The sequence below is a fragment of the Protopterus annectens genome, chromosome 6.part0, assembly GCF_019279795.1.
Source record: "Protopterus annectens isolate FY-2018-M chromosome 6.part0, PAN1.0, whole genome shotgun sequence".
Lineage (NCBI taxonomy): Eukaryota > Metazoa > Chordata > Ceratodontiformes > Protopteridae > Protopterus > Protopterus annectens.
In genome coordinates this window covers 649,230,168-649,251,708 of record NC_056737.1, presented here as the reverse complement: position 1 = coordinate 649,251,708, position 21,541 = coordinate 649,230,168, and the positions used below count along the sequence as shown (strand labels likewise).

General features: G+C 36.8%; 1 protein-coding gene across 4 annotated transcripts in view; it reads right to left on the bottom strand.

Annotated features, from left to right (window-relative positions):
• The window catches only part of KIF26A (kinesin family member 26A), a 620,820-nt gene that overhangs the window by 236,235 nt on the left and 363,044 nt on the right, over positions 1-21,541 (bottom strand). For all 4 annotated transcript variants that reach the window (XM_044074337.1, XM_044074338.1, XM_044074335.1 and 1 more), the window contains exon 4: positions 2,459-2,622. In XM_044074337.1, the coding sequence (XP_043930272.1) occupies positions 2,459-2,622 (164 nt within the window). The remainder of the gene's footprint in view (positions 1-2,458; positions 2,623-21,541) is intronic.

Below are 21,541 nucleotides of genomic sequence, written 5' to 3'. Positions count from 1 at the left end.
ATGTTTCCATGACAATCACTTTTAACTAGTAGTCAGTGTAGTTTCACAGGGCTGTGGAAATAAGCGGTTATACTATAAAGTATAGAACCTGTGAAAGGACTTGTTCATGTCGCAGCAATCCCAGATGACAAATTCCCCTCAGAAAATGCTTGACTGACTCCTTGGTTACTACACAGATACTCTATCCTAGTTGGAAACTTGACATTGCTATAACAAGTAAACTGATGGAAGCATATGTATGCACACAGTAAAAGGAATAATTTATACAGGCCCAGAACTGTTGAAAAAATTCAGAGAAAAGAGAGTCATGATCATCAGTACGCACACACTTCAGAATGAATGTTTTACTCATGAATCAGTTATAGCTGTAGACAAATCCAGGCTTGTGTGATTATCAGTAGCCATTAGCTATCCTGGGAGACGTGTAGGTTTGGAACTAAGCTGTAAGACCAGCCGATTATCCTTCATTAGAAGAAAAGTGAAAACTAATAGTAGAAGTGGTTCCTGTCTTTCCAAAAAATGGAGCAAAGGGGAATTAGTATTGCTCGAAATGAACAGAATCATATTAGTCCGTTTCCCAATGAATTATATCCCTGTTCTCTGGATAAGGTAAAAGGGTGAAAAGGCAAAAACATGACTGCTGCTTTGCAGAGAAAACGCATGTACAATGAAGATATATCGTCTGCCATAAGAAAGTAAAATAGATGAAGCGTGTGGTTGACAAGTGATGTGAAAAGCTTAAAAATTTGGATCACCCATAAACTGAACTCCTATTTAAGTCCTACTTCACAATGCTAAAGGAGTCCAGACGTGTGTTCGAATTGATTAGGATATGTGTACTGCTGAGCTGTAAACCCTGTTTTCTTGCCAGTTGCTAAGGCTTTCAGGAAGGTTGGGCAGAAATACAAAAACTATTGGCTCCGCAACTTATACAGAAGAAAGAGATACTGGAAATCTACATTGGCCAAGCTGCTCACTGCCATCAAAATCTGGAATTTATTACTTTTTCTAAGGACAGTGTTCTTCTTTATGTATCTCTTTATCAGCCAGTCCATTGCCTTTTCATATACTGACTGCACAATTTTAGATCATTTAACATAAATCCAATGTAGTCACAATCTTCTATCGCAATCGTCAAACTATTCTGTAACACTTATGTCTGGATTCTTATTAAATTTGCAAGGAGTCCTTATCCTTCAGTGAAGTAAAGCTACTTAGATCTACACATACAACTTTTCTGTATTGTCCTTCTTTAGCCTTGAAAACTATTGTAGAGTACAGTTGATGGTAGGCAAAGGTCATACATATCAACCTCTTAGCACAAGTAATCTGGACAAAGCCTAAAATAATGATGGGGAGCAAAGGGCCAAAAATAGAGACATATTTTAAATATTTTGCTTACAGATGTGTTAAGTTGCTACAATAACAGCTTTCTGTTAGCATGCATTTTCTGAAGGATATGAAGTATGAAACTCAAATGTACGTCATTATTAAATGACTTCATCCTGAGTGATTTGCCAGAAAACCACAACTTTTATGAGGAACAGACCAAAAATATGAGACAAAAATCTGGACAGTGGAGAGGTATGGCAAAGGTCTGTGATACAAAATATTATATTGGACTTACCTACACTTGCGCAAGGTGAAACTGCTCAAGTGTCAGCACCATGTTGGAAAAACAAGGTGAGCAACATAATGCCAAATGGTGTGTCCCACAGAAAATCATTGTTGTATAATTTCTAAATGTGCACAGGCAATGAATTACTTGTTTTGGGAGATTTCCCTTTCTTCAAGTTGGTATGCCTGTGGAGTTAGAATACATAAGTTTGGAGGGTGGGGGTCCCCACATCGGGAGTGCAGGTTGCCCCCCCCCATTGCAAAAAAAACAACTAAAAATTATTTTTTCACCTTCCTCTATTTCAAGCCCTTTTTCAATCCTTTCAGGAAGTCAGAGTTTCATAACAGAACCATTATATCATGCTGTCTTAAACCAGAAGATGTGACAGCTTTTCATTTCAAGAGCTCCTCAGCTACAAGCTTAACAAAATACATTAAGATATTTATTCATCTGTTTGACAAATATATTTTTTTCTGTCAGTGAAAGCAACTCTCACATGGGACAACCAAAGTTGTTGACACTTAATCCCTGCTTTGATCTACCATCTGTTCTGGTCTGTGCTGAACACAATCAGAGCAAGAAAACATGTTATTATTTTAAAGTGGTTCACTTTCATTCCTAACAACTGGCATAATACGTTTACATTTGCTGGCAGAATAATTACTGTTTGGATGTGTATCAATAAAATGCAACCATAAAATTTCTACAGCTGTCTACAAAAAAAAGCAAATGAAAGAAGATTTTTTTTCCACTTCAGTTCTATACTATGGTTACTGCAAATTCAAATACTTAAGCCATACTGTGACACAAGCAGGTACTGGAAATACATCAGCATAATACCTGATAAAAAACGAGGCTGCTGCTGAGGGCCCTGAAGCGACACTGGCATGTCCAGACTGTGATACTAATGTGCTGTTCATTCTAGGTTCACCACAATTGTTCTGTACTGGAGGCACATCATTACAGGCACCTTCTCTCACTCCCTCTGCTGTCGTTGTCTGAGTCTGGAAAAAAATAAAAATAAGTATGTGAATAACACAGGCTTCCTTATTCTGGGTTTATCTCTGCCATTCCTATCACTGTCTTTCAATTCATAACAATAACAAAGGAAAGAAATGCAAGAAACCATACCTGCCTAAAAATATCCTGTCCTGATGAAGGTTAAAACCATGACTGGCAAAATTAAACAGCACAAAAGAGCATCTCTAGTCAGAGTTATCCATGGTTAAACAAGCTGATAAGCATAAAAAGGAAATATTTATAAAGGTGAGCAGAACTGTATTTTCAAGCACTTTCTACCTAATAATTACAAAGCTATGTTTAGCTGTGGCTTCTTAGCTCTGTTGAAGCAATTCTATCTTATTACTCTGCCTTGCCTGATGACAGTGCTGAGGGACTTATTCAACAAGTCTACAAAGTGATGATGCAGATGGTAGACTGTATCTGTAATAAGAATGCATCATCTTCATGAGGCTGCTAGCCAACTTCTCTGGGGAGCTTCTTAAATGCATAGCATCTTCTTAATAGAGTACTATGTCATTTTTTGTGAAGGAGAAGAAAGCATTTTATTTAAACTGAATACATTCTGTTTTGCTAGACAGTCCACAAAAATTGCTTAGAACAAGTTTAAATTATTTTAAAATAACAGCCTTTTCAGAAATCTTACTTTTGCCATATCTATATTTTTAACTTTTTGCTTTTTCCCACAGATGTCTCCCATCGACCATGTCCTAGAGTCCTTTCTCAAGCTTCTACACTGGCAGCTACTGCAGCTGTCTGCATTGTGCCTCACAAACCAGGGCCTTGGTAAGTAGGAAATTTCAAGTATAAACTCAAAAGGGGCTCACAAGAACTTATGGTGAACCATTATGTCTCCATTGAGACAGACTTTGAAAGTTTTTTTTTTTAATTTATACCCTACTGACATTTCCGCTCCATGCCCAGCTGTCTTTATAGAACTAGCACACTGATGAACTGATGGTGTGTTCCCACACTTTTTACTGCAGGACTCAAGCCTTCAGTGTTTACAAAGGACTAAAGAACTTTGAAGGACCCCCCCCCCCCCACGATGAAAAATGACAGTCTCTATTTGCCTGGCTACCTCCATACAGACTGGTTCAACAGGATCAGTCATGGCACCCTCTCTCTCTGCAATATAACCATCTTTTTTACATATTGGTATAACTAAACTGTTTCCGCTGATATATATTTTTCAGCTAGAAGCATAACATTTACTACCACAATTAACTAAACATAACACTGTAGATAAAAATAAAACGTGTGTTCCAACAGAACTGGTATGCATCTCAGAAACTTAAAAAACAAAACTAGTACTTGGTATCCACCAGGCCAATAACCTCAGGCATAGTGAATGCCGAGTATGCTTTTTTCTTTAATGTGTTTGTTAGTTTGTTTATATCACTGTAGATGGTGAAATCTGACCCCCCCCCCAACTCAGTCAATCATCTGGAGTAAGAACTTGCTTATTTGAGAAGCAATACATTTAAAAATGTTACAAGTTCTGAGGCATCACATAGTAGGTTAGATAAAAATGCAGAACAGGGTCTGTCCTTTATTTTAGTACTTACATTAACAAATGCACATCTAGTTAACTCTACACTTAATAAAATGCTTTACAAAATCTAAGCATATCAAACTATAACACTGCAACTTCAACTAATCCACTTTTGTATCTTCAGATAAACCCTAACAAGCTGTGAGAAACTTGTTGCATTTCAAATGAGAAGTTTAACTGTGCTCTGCACCACATGAAAGATTTTTCTTCACGTCTATATAAGTTGTTGTTGTTGTTTTGAAATGTTTTGTATATTACTAGCATATATACCTTGAGCTGCAAATAGTAAAGATAAAACAAACATAAATCTCAGCAAACTAGTCAGTAAAATCAAGTAACTGAATTTTGCAGAAATGCTGTTTCAGTGGCAACTTACAGATACCACATTTTATTCAGCAAGTCTAGCAAAAGAGATCTGGTTTTCTTCTCTAACAGAGAAGCAAATAAACTGCCAAGTTAACATATCAAGAAGACATTTTTGGGACAATTCTGAAGATTAAATCCATCCATATTTTCAGTTTATCTTATTTAGTTATAGCTAACTATGCTCCTCCAAAGTGTACTTCATATTTTTGTGTCCATGTTACCTTGCTTGCAACAATACTTATGCAGCTGTGTAAACTGTTTATTATTTATCTGATTTTATATTTTATTTATTTATTTTTTTGTTAATTCAAAAAGCTGAGTAGCACTATGCAATGGACCATTACTTTATTATTCTGACTGTATTTAAGTATAATACTGATTAGCTGCAAACGCATACTTCACCTGTCACAGAATGAAGTAAAAGATTATTTTACAAAGTGTCGCAGACTAATTATCTATGTATACAGTTGATTTTTAGTAAACAAACAACTATATATGTATGCAGTTGATTTTAAATAAACGAACACAAAAAATTAAAAACATGCAGTTCTGTGAAGCTTACTTCTACAGTGATGATGTGGCTGTAAGCAGAAGTCCTCCGTAACAGAGCTGTGATCAGTAGGGGTGGAACAGCAGCTGTGACCATACACTTTTTCTACCACTCTGGCACATAAAAAAGCACCCTCCTTCTGCCCTCATGCACTTGACTATTTAGTAATTCACTTCTGTTAATGACAGACTCCTCAGAACCCATCTGAGTACCCAGTAGATCCATTGTGTAAATGAAAAATTTGCGTACATGAAGTATTTTTTCCTGTACACTATAATGAAACAGCCAGAATGCTCGTATACTGTCTATCATGGCTAGACAATGTATTCCCAAATAAATGAATGTTAAATGCATTGCTGTTGATCTGCAAAACAGGTGGAAGAATAAACAAACAGTTATTGTTTTCCTTTAGGGCTGAAAACGCTCAGTGACACAACCCTAGTTTTGTAGCCAGTAGACACTGAGATGATTAATGAATGAAATATAAAGCAGAGAGTTAATGTACTTATTTTTATTTCAATGACTGCCAAATGTTCTGACTCCACAGTTACGTTTTTGAGGAATTGAAGGGAATGCCAGCATCCCTGCTGCTGACTAATAATACAAGAGTTAAGGGAAGCAGTTAGTGGATTTACAAAGCGGTAAACTGCAGAGAGAATAACTGTAAGATACAAAAACAAATATGTTCAGCAAAACTGACTACATTAGTAGGCATAATCATATTTTAGATGTATGACATTCTAACAACCCTTAACAAAGAATGTTTCCCCTAGATCCTTTGCACATTCATGTAAATTAATAATTCTAAATTTCTCTACTGCTTTGCCAACATTCATCCTATCATTCCTCCTATATTAGCAAAAAACTTTGTAAAACTCTTCAATAAGCCATGCCCAACAATTTACTGTATCATTTCATGACATCACTCCATGAACAGTGTGACATGAGTTCATACAACTTAATGGGCTTACACCTGCACATGCACATGTAGTGCTTCTGTTAAAATCTATGGACACAGCCTCGTGCTATCCCAACACTAGTGTCATCAAGAAAAAAGTTCACGGAAAGTCTCAGTGACGTCAGTATAACAAAAACGTTACTTTACAAATGATTTATTTAACAAAACAGGACACTGATATTTGAGACAATAAACAGAATCGGGGGGTGGGGGGAGCTATATATAGTTTTAAAAATAGAAGGTTTGCAGAAAAGATAAAATTATCCAGAAAGGACATACCATCACTAAAAAAAAATTAAGGATGGCAGACAAAAATTTAAACACAAACTAAGCTGTCTCCGTTAAACTCAGAAAACATACTCTGGCTTCTAATTCTAAAGCAATGAGTCTAGTTACACAGTGCAGGGCACTGTACAACTTCAACCCTCACTAATATGACCCACCTGAAAAAAAAATTGAAAAGGTACAGTGATTCATCACTAGAACACTCATAATTTTTAAAAACATGAACTAGTCAAAAAGGTTTCAGGAACTGTCATCATGTTCTGTTTCACACAGGTTCCTTAGAGGCAACCTTTGCCTGACTGATAATGTGATGCTTGGTTCACATCTGTTTAAAAGTCTGTATTAGAAACAAATTGTTGGTAACTTGATTTCGTCTCAGGGAATCTAGTAGTAATATATGCACTCATATATATCCCAGGGATTCATGTATCTCTCTCTCTCTCTCTCTCTCTCTCTCTATATATATATGTGTTTGTATAAAGATCTACTTTGAAACGTCAAATTACCAAACAACCGAATTGCACATGCACATGATCTAGACCAGAAACCCGAGTTTTCAAAACAGTGAAAGTTCTAAATATCGAATCTCATAAGATTGAAAATTTAAATGCAGACATTACATTTTTGTCCCTCTACCACTGCAGGATACCCAATTAACTGTAGATGTGATTCTTGCAAAACAACAATGCAGTCTTCATATTTGTGCAGATTACGTGCTTAGAGTGCAAAATAAACAGTTTTTAAACTCATAAACAGTGAATTCACAATTTTATAATACATAATCTAACAAAGCTGAAGCCATGACATCATCCAGTAGTAAACAAGCTGTATCTCTACATAAATTAGATTTCTGTTTTAATTCAAAACATAATGCATATCTTTCTACTAGTAGAGGATTAGCAGCATTTCTATCAGGAACTGAATTACAGAGTTCTTCACCATTCGGTGAAGAAATAGCTCCTCCTTTATATTTTTCAATGCTTTATAGTTACAACACCAATATTTCTTTAGTTTAACACTTCTTTCTAAGTGATAAATCTAGCCTTCTATTACAAGCACTTCCTTACTTTTTCAGTATAACGTAGTTGTATACAAGATTCCTACAGTTCCTGGAGCATTGAACATAACATCCATCATTTTGGTTAGGTACAAAGTACAAATCTTTAAAGGGATAGTAGACTATTTAAGAGTTAACCTTTAGTAATGATAATAGTATTCGAGAAAGTGAAATTCGATCATTTCAGTTTTCAGTGTTTTGAAAACTCAGGTTTCTGGTTTTGATCATGTCCAATTCAATCTTTTAGTAGTTTAACTTTTCAAAGTAGTTATATATATATATATATATATATATATATATATATATATATATATATATATATATATATATATATATATATATATATATATAGATATATACACACACACACACACACACACACACACACACACACACACACACACACACACACACATATTTAGCAATTCAGAAAAAGCCCATCTGGAGGCAGTGAAAGCAATGGTCAAAAAGGATGTTTTCTACAATGTGGGAAAATGTGATTCAGTGACATTTAGCTGCAATGAGGAAAAATCTCATCAGCTAATGTGCATATCTCTGAATTGCCTTTAACTACTGCAACTGCAAATCAGCACCTTCCTGCAGTAGTCACCACTGGCGGCCAATACATCGTACACACAGACATACCTCTCACCTGTCCCTGAGTTGACCACACTTCCCTGTTGTATCCTGTTATCTTTTCCCTGACCTAAATCATTCAAAGATGATTACAGTCAATCAATAATGCCAGATATTAGCGTTTCCTTCTTCTTACTGTTCATAAAGTACATCTTGATGCAAAACCTGTTTGTTCTATTAACTTTTTTGCTAAGTCCAAGTGGCAGTTTAGAAATTCTCCCTAGTGCCATCTAGTGTTCTTCACAGCTTTGTCCAAAGTGTACTCGACGTGTACACATCCCCCTGCCTCCCAGTTGTCCCTGATTTTACTGGTCACTTCTGCTGTTGCCTTTTATACGTGCCTTGATCCTCATTACTCACAGAGTGCTGTAATCTGTGAATAATGCCAGGCATTAGAGTTTCATACTTCTTATAATATAACAATGACCCTCTTGCACTAATTCTTCAGTTAGCATAGATGATTAGGGCTTCTGCTTTCTGTGTCAAAGATGCAGAGTTTAAAGCCCCACCCCCATTTTTACTTTAACTTTTCACTTTTTTTTTTTTATTTCATAGTCTTGTGGTACTTATGAATGGACTGTCAATGGTGTCTAGTGGTGTAACTCTGACATCGCCCGTCTTTTTTTTCATTATATAAAAACCATAATCCCAACTTCTCTCTGCCATCTACTTGGATTTCTGAAAACATCATACATGCTGCCATGTTTTACACCATTTTCTCATTAGTGATGTTATTAAACCTATTAAACCTATGTTACTGGCCTTTTCCCTCTTTCATATCAGGATATTATGCATCTCTCTGAATTTTGTAATCTTTTTTTATGGTATTTCACGTGTTCTCCTGTCACAAAAGCTTTAAATCCAAATTCTCCATTTTATTCCCAATGCTAACTTTTGAAGTTCAACATTTTATCTGAACCACGATGGTTCAATGTGCCCTATGTGGTACCAAACCACATCACATTATATGGAGTGAACCTGAACTAATATAATATGTAGCCTAGGAAGCTTACTGTCCCTTTCTGGCAAAAGCCTTTTTCCTTCTCCATAAGAACCAGCAAAGTAGCCGTATTACATTTGGATCCACCACAATAACCACAACAGCTCATAACTCATTCTGATGCTGTGGTCTCATCTCTCTCTATATGGCTCTTCAACTTGAGCCAGATGACTATGTATGATTGTTGGCCTCCATTTAATACATAGTCTTCAAGCATAACTAGAAAGATTCCATCCTTCTCAAACTTCTCCTAAATACACCATGGAATTAGTATTCCATTCTGATGAGTCCATATCACCCAATCCTTCTAGGCTCAGTTAATCTAGTTCCCTCATCATATAGGCTTCAAGATTTCTAATGTTTCAAGGCTCCACTCTGCTGCATAAATAATACTGAAAGACGTTTGCAACATCCTGCCAACCTCCATTCACCTTTTGCTGTTGGGCATGAGCATTGTTGTGACATGGCACTGACATGTACCTTACATGTTTCCACATATATAACTACAAAACAACCCCAAAACATACACACATACTACACCTGCCTCTGCCATGGAAAGGTCAACATTTGACTTTCTAACACTACCCTCTCCTTATAAAGCTTGAATTTTCCATCCCAGTAAACACTTTGATAACTTCAACCTCTCAAACAAAGAGTGTTAGGTTATTTGCTAAAAATCCAGTTGGCATGCTTATGCCCCAGTCATTCCTTTCATTCTCCTGGTCCAACACTATATATAGCCATAAATGTCTTTTTACTACCTCATTATCTCCAGTGTGCAGTCTACACTTTGCAGCTGCCATAAGTCAATACCACTGCTATGTAGCCAATGCTTTCCATACAGCTGCACTATTCATCTTTCTCTTGACCATTAGTGATTTAAGATCTATTAACTTATTATCAAGATTCCTTGTAGCCAATGTGATCATCACATGAACTGAAGATGTGTTCCTCTCAAGCCTGGGGAAGTTGGTTTGGGATTCTTCCTTACTTGTAACCATCAGCTGTTCTCCTAGTGCTCTTCTAAGTTTGTCATTTAACACTGACCTTATTTTTGTATTAATAACCAACAGGTTACACTAAGGATCCATGGAAAGGCTCTCAAACTAGTGATAAAGTTCAATCAGGCACTTTTGAAGGAATATATGTCATATATGTCATATATATATGTATGATGGCTGGCCTCCATTTAATACATAGCCGTCAAGCATAACTAGAAAGATTCCATCCTTCCCAAGATTAAGATTAAAAATGTTTGAAATATTTAAAACAGTTATATGAAAGCTAAAACAACTTGTTTTGGAAAAATGTGTAAGGCTTATAAAACTTTTAAAACTATTTTTATGAATGAATTTGAATAATAAGTGGGTTAATCTTTCAATGTTACCAATGTTACCAAGACAACTTCTAAGAGCTGTCACAGTTTGACAGCTCTAAGTTTTAGCACATTACTAATGGAGACAAAATCATTTAACTGTTAATGGTCTACCAATTACTGCCACCTTACTGATTCTTGCACATCAGATGGCTGGCTGTGATCAAATAAATAAATACAACTAACAATAGTCAGATTAATGTATATCAGCTTGTTGCTGTCAAATACACAGTGCAACCCACTGAAACCCCCCACAGAGACTTGTTCCCAAATTACTGTCATTTTCTTCACTGTGTACCTCAGATTTTTGACTGTGATCAAATGAATGATCAGATACATTAATAATGGCTGCAGTAATACATTTCAGCTCTTTACTGTTAAATGCATACAGTATAATCCACTGCAACCCCCCCCCGACACACACACACACACACACACACACACACACACACACACCCACACACACCATGTAGATATCCTCACTAGTTCCATCTGCTTATCACCTTTGTACACCTCAGATATCTGTCTTTGAATAAACAGAATCATTGCAACTCTGGCCCCCTACACTCAAGCCCCCCAATTACAGATACTTTAATGAGTCTATACATCCAATATATTTGATTGTGATCAAATGAATGAATAAATAATTAGCAAAATCATACATTTCAACTCATTGCTGTGAGTTGTAAAGCACACACAGATGCACACGCACACACAAGCTCATACATATACTCAAACAAGCACCTATACCAATCAATTACAGCCATTTTACTGCTGGTGTACACCTCATATATCTAATTGGAAATAGACAAAAAAAAAATAACATCCACACTAAACTATTTTATCTTATTGTTGTCAATTTCATACAGTGCAACGTACTGCACCTCCTCAAAACACAAACACACACACGCGCGCACGCACACACACACACACACACACACACACACACACACACACACACACACACACACACACACATACACACATACACACACACTCACTCGTACACACATACTTTTAACAGTCTAAGAAAAAATATACAGTTGCACTGCATGCTAGCTTGTCAGTGATGACACTGCTGAACAGGTTATAGTGTCATGTAGAGTTCATAAAGCCCATGCCTGGAGTTCAAAATCCCAAAACTGAAAAGCTGACTAGTTCTTAAATAAAACAAAATAAATACAATAAAGAAATATCATTTTCCAGTTGTAAGGGCTGTAGCCCAGCAACCTGATACTGGAAGCCACCTCTGAAATATACTCTTCCTTGTTGACATCTGTGTCACTATAAGCTGTTCCCTCTCTTCTGTCTTAATCTCTCATTTAATTTCAGCCTTAATGCAATGCATAAACAACACATCTCATGCCATTTGTTTTTAACTGAGGCAAATATCCACAAGTTATTCTTGCAACAGTAAATATTCTCGAAAAATTTTCCATTTCAAACTCAGACAGACATTGTTTATATCTTCTATCATGAAGCATTATTAGTAAAGACCAATTAACTTCCATGGCATGGAAAGGAAAGGAACTGATGATAAAAGTTTCTAAATACACCTGCAGAACTACTAGCAGCACCCATGAAGCTGAGTGCAAAACCCAAGGGGGACAATACAGCACCATGAGAAGAGGGACCCAAGTAGTCCAAGGACAAGTAAACTAACCTCAAGACTTTGAAAAGAATCTTTATAGCATACCAGAAACCAGTAAAGGCTACACAGCACAGACCTATTGTGTTGTCACTGTAAAGCATCAGTAAGTAACCTGGGCAAGAAGTTCTGCACCATCTGCAAATGATAAAGCTTGGTATCAGTAATCCAGGTGAGATAAAAACCAGGGCATGGCAACTATGGAGAGATTAGCTTGGGGTAGCAGGTGACAGACCCTAGAGATGTTGTACAAATGGAAACAAGAAGATTTCACAACAGCAAATATTCAGTCCTGAACTATCAACTGACAATCTAAGATTACACCTAGGTTTCATACTTTACCCACAAACTCAGGTTTAATGATAACATTTGGGGAATGAAGTTTTTTTTTAATTATGATGTGTATCTTTCTTTAGTAATACATTTGAAGGGATGACCATTTAATAGAATGACATGATTTTTCCTACCAAACTGTGAAAAACTGAGCAATTAGCATGACAACTCAAAGAAAAAGCCTGCAATTTTATGAAATACTGACACTCTGATACTGCAAGAACAGTTCCTGAAAATAAAGGTGGTAAACAAGTCATGAACTGCAATGTCCACATATACTTTTTGTTTCCTTTAACATTACATGTTTATATCCATGTGTCCATGTACATAAATTATGTATACACACACCCATCCATACACCCATGCATGCATATATGTCACATATGCACACAAACGTGCACGCGCGCATGCTCACACACACACACACACACACACACACACACACACACACACACACACACACACACACACACACACACACTAACATACTGATTTATCTTATTAAAACAAGAAACTGAAGACACTTTCAAAAAAAAATTTTCCTACTGACATAGCAAATAACACATTAAGGGGAAATACTGTCTTTAGCATTTGCTTAGACTACCAGCTACAGTTTGTTGCTGAGACCTATGACAGGGTTATAATGAATATTTAATTAATGAGTACCTAGGGGTAATTTTTATGGTAGGTACTTCTGCTGTTTTGACATTTTGTTCTCATTACAGAAAACAAATGCATCACAAACTGAGGTCCATGGTACAATGCAAATGTAATTAAATATCTTCTGAGGTGTCAGCAGGTACTGTCTTCTACATCATACTAAATCACATTTTATACCTACTGCATATATCTGTAATAAAAGCAAACAGGCTTAACAATGGATTACTATCTTCTAGAGACCAATGCCAAAAAAGCTTTATTCAGATGCCGCAGGGAATAATATTCAGTGAAGCACTGAATGATAGCCCTCTTTATTATGCCCTACAAACTGAATCTCTCACTATCATCATTGTCAAGCCAAGCACAACAAATTGATTACTAAAACAATACTACCCAAGCCTGCTGCATATCTTCCCATGAAGATGATGTGCTGAATGGATTCTGCCTCTAATGCCATTTCTTTTAGTTTGTCTTTCACAAAATAATCAGTTCAAGTGTGTTTTGGAGATTACTGTTCATAACAAGTAAACACAAACACAAACAAAAAAGGATATTCTTCTGGTCAGTGCTATAATGTTAACACTGTTGCCTATATCAGTAAGGGAGGGAGGTTCACAAAGAAATTGTTGGGTATAAGGGGACATGACAGGAGAAGATTTGTGAGGCTGTTCTCCTCTAGGTCAGGGTTTACAGGTTACATCTTATATACAGCTTAGGTGGGGCAAGATTAAACCACATGGCATAAAAAGACTCTATAAACTGAGACTAGGAGTAAGATACTCCAGCCAATGACTGTACTGCATTTCATCTCACAGTGGTTCTTTACAAGTCCCTTACTCACTCTAATTATACTAAAAGCCATGATTGCTCAAGTCTCCTGTGCACTGTTTTGTGAATTTCCTCTCTTCCCCTAAGTTGTGTGAAGTTTGACAGTGGGGGAACAGGAAGGCCTGCTCCCCTGCAGAGGGAAAACTGTTTTGATCTGCTTCTTTGATGTGGATGACAGTTTAGCATTTTGATCATTTGCAATCATCCAAGCAGTTTCAGGGCAGTCACATTCTGATCCTACACACTGGAAACAGCACACTCTTCGATAGTGGCAAAGACCACAGCAGACATGTGCCAGGCATATATACAGGTATATCAACCTGATGCTGAAGCCACAGCTCATTCATGTTTTCTTGACACAGGGTGGTCAGAGTTCAGTCCAGGAGATTGGTTGGAGTTGTTCTGCATTTTGTTTGCATCCTTGCTCGACGGGTGTCCCAGTAGCAGCAATGAAAGGTACTGTGGTAACCCACTGAGACCATCCTCAAAAAAGTGCAAAGACAAAGGTTCAGAGAATTGTCAATGGTGAAAGCATTCCCATGCAAAAATAGGGGTGACAAGAAATAGAATCTGTTATAACTGCCAAGGTGCTATCTTGACAAACAGAAAAGGCACAACTACTGTAAGTACAGTGAAAAATGTATGTGAGAGTCATTAAATGACAAGTACTGTCTGCAACTCATGCAGATATTCTGGAAATGCACTGTTATTATTTATCATTTCATTTTGTTGTCTGACAGATGGGTAATTCCACATGGACCAACTATAGCCATAAATTCTGAATGTTTACCTATACTGAGACTCAGCAGTTTAAAGTTATTCATCTCTTATTGATAAACTTCAAATTAGATATTCTCCTCTTCTTAATACACACCAGTAATTTGTACAACATAAAATATAATTGAATATTGCACTTCACAAATGTGACAACTTCAGGTCTATACTTTTTACTCCATTACATTTATTACCTTCATACTTTCCTAATGTGTGATTACAGCTGAGGTTTCACTTGGCATGCATTCTCTGCACTTAAGCAGCCTGCAAGAATGCAAAAGTGAGAACTTCATAGAAAAATGCAACTATCAGTAGAAAGAAAAATATATTTTGCTCAGGTCACATGTGTATTAGGGAAAGCAAGCCCTAACTTAGGTGTGTGTGTGTGTGTGTGTGTGTGTGTGTGTGTGTGTGTGTGTGTGTGTGTGTGTGTGTGTGTGTGTGTGGCACAAAGTATTTGGGAGGCACGATCAGCCAATCCCAATCGCTCTTTAATGTAATACCAGCTTTTAAAAGCCGATATTGCATTTGCAGCCAAAGCTGACAGTTGTAATGCTCCATGTGTGTGGTCTAAACTTTAGCAACTGCTTGCTATATGGTAGCAAACATTTGTAGCAGACAGTTTGCTGCAGTTTAAAAGAAGAAACATATGTTTTGGTTTTTTTTTTTTTGATTTTTTTACTAAAATATGTTAAAGGAGGGTTGGTAGCAGGGGACATAAATGGTAGCTGAATGGTTACAGCTGGAGGGAGGGGGGGTGTCATGCATCTGGCCACCTGGATGGTGTGCCAGTAGAAAGAGTACCCCCTTTTATCTCTTTTGTTGCTGGGGGGTGTGTAGATCTAATAAGAGAATCACTTATGGCTTATTACAGTGAAGGACTATTTTTCTTTTTGCTCTTCAGTGGAAGAGCTGAGGGGATGGGGCACTGCACCAGCTACGTTTCTGCTTGATAGGACTGTCCAGACTCCCTTGCAACCCTGAATAACATAAAGTGGGTATTAGAAAAATAATGAAAGAATCAAATGCATCAGAAGTGGTGAAAATGAAATGAATGATGAAGTTGAGTTATATGACAAGATTAGAAAACCAGTCAGTGGAAAAGACACACCCATGCACGCACACTCACACCATACCTGTCAACCTCTTAGCACAAGAGATCTGGATGATGCCTACTAAAATATTGGGGGAACAAAGAGCCAAAAATAGGGACAGATTTTAAATATGTTGTATATATATTTGGAAAGTTGCTAGAATAACAGCTTTCTGTTAGCATGCATTTTCTGAAGTATATGCAGTCCTAAATTCAAATATATGCCATTATTCAATTACTTCAATCCTGAGTGATTTGCTAGATAATTACAACTTTTATGAGGAACAGACAAAAAATATGAGATGAAAATCTGGACATTTGAGAGGTATGGACACAGACACACACACACAGACACACACACACACACACACACACACACACACACACACACACACACACACACAGAAGATGGTGTACTTGGAATCTAGACAGCCTATTTTATAGCATGCACTGAAGTAGGCAAAGAAATGGAATGAAAAGAGAAAGTCTTTCTGCAAGATTCCTACAGTTTTAAACAACATGTTTCAAGCTGAAACTAGGAGGCTGTTGGCTTAAACACACACACACGCACACACGCACACACACACACACACACACACACACACACACACACACACACACACACACACACACACACACACACACACACACACACACACACACACACACACACACACACACACACACACACACACACACAATAATGTTCAGCTTTCTCTTGATATGAATAACATTTGCAGTGGTAATGTCTGTGCATAAGAGAATAACTCCATTTCTTGTCTAAGACTGTAAATCATTTCTGTACAGTTATCACAGCCCCCCACTAATAAGAATCAGATTAAAATCAATACTACTCTCCCAAACAGCTTCAGTCAGTACATTTCTCCAGGCTTCATATAACTCATTTTATCACTTAAAATGCGGCAGTTCAAGTAAACAAAGTCTGCTTTAGAGTTTCCTCTCATCTCCCATCTTAAAATTAAGACGCAGCCTTTCAAAATAACAACCAGTTTTATAGACCGTGTAATTGTAAGTATAATACAGAACATGTATTTGAAGATAAAAAGAGAGAGTTACATCCAGCTGCATTAAAAATGACAACAAAATGTTTTCTGCCCTATGATTTAAAATGGGTGTGTGCATGTGTATGTACATTTTTTAATTAGTACACTTCGTTAGATTAAAGAAAAAGATTTGGCTTGCTGCATGACACATGCATAATACAGTCATATAGTATATATAATATATTCTCTTTATAAGCCTGTGGCAACAATATTGCAGAGTTTTATACTCCAAGAGAACAAATGGGATACTTGAGTTTAGGAAAAAAATCAAGGCTGTCAGCAGAAGCAAAAGTAGAACCGAATGTCAAAACCTCATCTAAGGGTTTTGAGGCAGTCAGAAAATGTAAATATGAAATTACTGGCATATACCAATGGTTAGTTGTTGTACTTATCTTTTAAGCAGTCAAAAAGGTTTCTCTTGTATATAGTCAGTGTGATATGATAGTGACTTAGTGGCCTAATTTTTTTGTTTCCCCAGAGAAACAAAAAATTAAGCCACCAAAACCAAGGAAAAACACATTTTAATATATTTTTTGTAAATGAAGTGACTGTTCCATATTTAGATAGACTGAAAGCATGTTTTGAAAAACTTTTTTAAATCATTTTATGATTTTAAGTGAATTCCTTGATCCTGAAAAATTAGCTCCATGAAAGAAAACTTTCATTGATTGAAAAAGAATAAAAAGCTTTCTTTATTCAATAACTAGCAATATTACTAGGAGAGCTTCATCTGAATAGTGGTACTGTTAGGGAAAGAGTTTTTCTTAAGGAAAGGTGGGGAGTTAAGATCGGAGGAGGGGTAGCAAATGTTTAAGTAAGGTCCCCTAACCCTAACTCGATCCTAAAATCGGGCCCTAAGTATGAATGAACTCACTCCTATCTGTACACACTTTTGTTCCTAGACAGCTTATCTTGGGCCAAATTCACTAATCAAATGTGAGTTAACAGGGCCATAGTCAGGACTCCAACACTCTGTGCCGTAAAGGCAGCTAGGAAGGTTTCAGTCTTATTTAACATAATGGGTCCTAGAGCATATGGCTTGTTGTTCATTTTGGCAGAACCAGAAAAGCCTATCTCCAAGTCATTTTAAAATACTGCACATATTTTCCAAAGTTACTTGAATCTAAAGCCACATGTATAGATAAATAAGAGGTTACACTAGAGAATCCAAAGAAAAAATGTGGATATTTCTGAATATGTTGCAGAATTAACCTCAAAGAAGCTACCAGTTTCAAGATGGCCGTGCTAAGACATTGACAGATGAGTTTATGTGCTATATAAATTATTGCATTATACAACAATGTAAAAGGATTATAACTGTGTATTTGAGAAAGGGATTCAAGAAATTATCTCCAATAATCTATTTTTAGAACACATTAACAAATACTATCGATTAGCAATTTTGTCATAATTTTCTTTGTACCTGGAGTTTTAGCTGCCCCAATGTACTACAACTCACAGAGAACAAAAAACAATGTAGGAGCAGAAAGTGTCTTACAGCTTTGGAAGCTGTAAAACACTTAGCACTGCCAAGAAAACAGAGGGCAGAATCAAAGTGCCACTCTGATCAATAAACAGCTTAAAAAGATTTTGCTTTGGATATTTCCTGTTACTGTCTTTTTTGGGGGGAGGGGGTTGGCAGCAGATGTATTTTACAGATTTTAGAGCTGTCAATATTCTCCCCATGCTATTATTTTGTGGCTGCTATGTGTACTGTAATATAAAACCTGTACAAGTTGAGACCCAGTTGTAACAGCTGTTAAAGGTGAACAACTAAATATTTAAAAAAACATATGTTAGACAGATACATATGTATTTTGAATGATCAGATACTAGATGTGCATTGACTGACTAAAATCAGTGCCCTCACAATGTTGTTATTTAATAATTAAATCAAGTCTAGCAGTTGTATTATAACTAAGGAGCTGTTAATGAGTTGTTTCCTGTGGTCCAGTGGTGCAAGGTTTGATTCCCTCAGCCTCCACTGCCTAGCTGTGTGACTCTGAGCAAGTTACTTTACCAGACACCCCACTCTGGATGAGTCTGAAAAACAAATACAAATAAAATAAAACTCTTACTGCAAGGACCACAATAAAATACTTTGCAGGATTGTGCATACAGTGGCCTGGAATGGATTAAAAAGTCGTAAGAGATGTAAGAATGAGTGCGGAATGTAACAAAAAAAGCAGTGAATCACCATTAAGTGCACCTTACTGCCTTTGGAAATGACATAAAAAGCTATGGTCTAGCTTACATTCCAACTTTGCTGCCACATTTCCTCTTTGGAGAAGATTTCTGTTTTTGATAACTGCTCATTCAAAGTGAATGAATGTGGGTGTATGAATTTTACTTCACATTCAGTAGTTGAAAAATGAAACATTTTAGCATACATGGTATTCCAAAAAAAGTTATGTCTTTAAAAAAGGATCTTGTTTTACAAGTCTGGAATCAAAGCATTTTATAAAAAGAAATGGAATAGGTCATATAAATAACCAGCCACTTTGTGTTTTAGTTAGTGGCCTGGCAGGCAGGGCTATACAGACTATGAAAGAAAGGAAGAAAACAAAGTGAAAGGTAAGACTATAGAAAGAAGGTTCTCCCGTTTCTTGTTCAACTATTAAATAGCTCATCAGAAGATAACAGGTTTGTCTCTAGCAGAAATAATGATGCCATGTGAAGCCTCTGTGTGAAAGGGAAGTCTGGAGAAAACAGTGGACTCAGAAATGGGATTTCAATAAATATAAAGTTGAGAAGTTCTGCATCTGGAGATTAATGAAATGAACTAGAGTTATGGTCCGCATTGGATTCCCAGAGTCACTAAGCAATGTCTGAGAGTTGAGTTATGGTCCTCAATGGGTTTCCAGTGTCATTAAGCAATGATTAGAAGCTCAGTTATGGTCTTTGATGGATTCCCAGCATCACTGAACAATGTTTGGGAGCAGACTTGTAATCCTCAATGGATTCTCAGAGTCACTAGTCAATGTTTTGGAGCTGTGTCATGGTCCTCAATAGATTCCCAGTGTCACTAAGTAATGTTTGGGAGCTGAGTTATGGTCCTCGATGGATTCCCAGAGTCACTGAACAATGTTTGGGAGCGGAGTTGTAGTACTTAATGGATTCTCAGAGTCACTAATCAATGTTTCGGAGCTGTGTCATGGTGCTCAATAGATTCCTAGTGTCACTAAGCAATGTTTGGAAGCTGAGTTATAGTCCTCAATGGATTCCCAGAGTCACTGAGCAATATTTAGTAGTTGAATTATAGCCCTCAGTGGATTTTTGGACTCAATGAGCAATGTTTAGGAGCTGAGTTAAAGTCCTTAGTGAATACCCAGAGTGACTAAGCAATGTTTGGGAGCTGTGGCCATTAGTCAAGGTTCATCTGTGAGGGGACATGTCAGTTAAAGTAGAACAAGCTCACAGAGACAGTACCAATCTGTGAACTTGAGAAAGAGATGTGGCATTCTTTGAGCAAAGCAGAAGTTCCTACATGTTTATTAGCACAGTCAGCTGACATATTTGTGGAAATTATAGTTGAGAATCCCATACCTGCACACATGGTTACCAAAAATCATAAGGAGCCTGTACCTATGCCTTTGCAAAGCAGAAGTTCCTACATGTTTATTAGCACAGTCAGCTGACATAGTTGTGGAAATTATAGTTGAGAATCCCATACCTGCACACATGGTTACCAAAAATCATAAGGAGCCTGTACCTTGGAAATTATAGTTGAGAATCCCATACCTGCACACATGGTTACCAAAAATCATAAGGAGCCTGTACCTATGCCTTTTGGGATAGAAGAGAGACATTCTTCAGAATATTCAGTTTTGCATGATGCCATGTCATCTACATGGTCTACTCACCAAAGGCGTCCACCCATTCAGTGATTACATTAGAAGGTAATGGCATATTTTTAACTATAAAGAGCAACAGTTCTCTCTCTCTGATTTCATTAAAGGCCTGATAGTCTACATAGACATTCTTTGTCATAATATTGCAATATGTTGAAATAGTTAAAACACTGTATCAATGGTTGCAAGTACTTTACACTGAAAATACATAAAGTTCTAAGGTTTTAAAGATATGCTACTGAAACAAATATCAGCTTACTAAAAAACTGTAACACAGTAAGCTTTTCGCATAAGTAAAGGTGGGGTAGCATGTTGGCTATGCAATGTTCAAACGTAATAGGTTGTCTACCTGTCAAACTAAAGTGTCTACAGTGAAGGGCTTGAATTTAGTATCCAGCTAAAGCTAGTTCTGAACCATTCCTCATTTCCTCTCTCTCTTTGCACTGTGCACACAAATGTTTCTAAATTATTGAGCAGTGTACTATATGACCACTTCCACTGTTGTTGCTGATGCTTTTTGTCTTGGAACTTGGATTACTTATTAAAAGCATCAAAACGTTTAAGCTGTTTGATGTTTTATATCAAGATATGACAATTCAAATATTGAAGAGATACTATTGTGGATGAAACAGATCAAGTGGTAATGCTTGCAAGATAACTGATATGAAGTAACTGGTATGCACTAGCAAGTAGATAGTCCTGAAAGAGTAGGCCTCATGTAGATAGTCCTGAAAAAGTAGGTCTCAAGTAGATAGTCCTGAAAGACTAGACCTCATGTAGATAGTCCTGAAAGAGTAGGCCTCATGTAGATAGTCCTGAAAAAGTAGGTCTCAAGTAGATAGTCCTGAAAGAGTAGACCTCATGTAGATA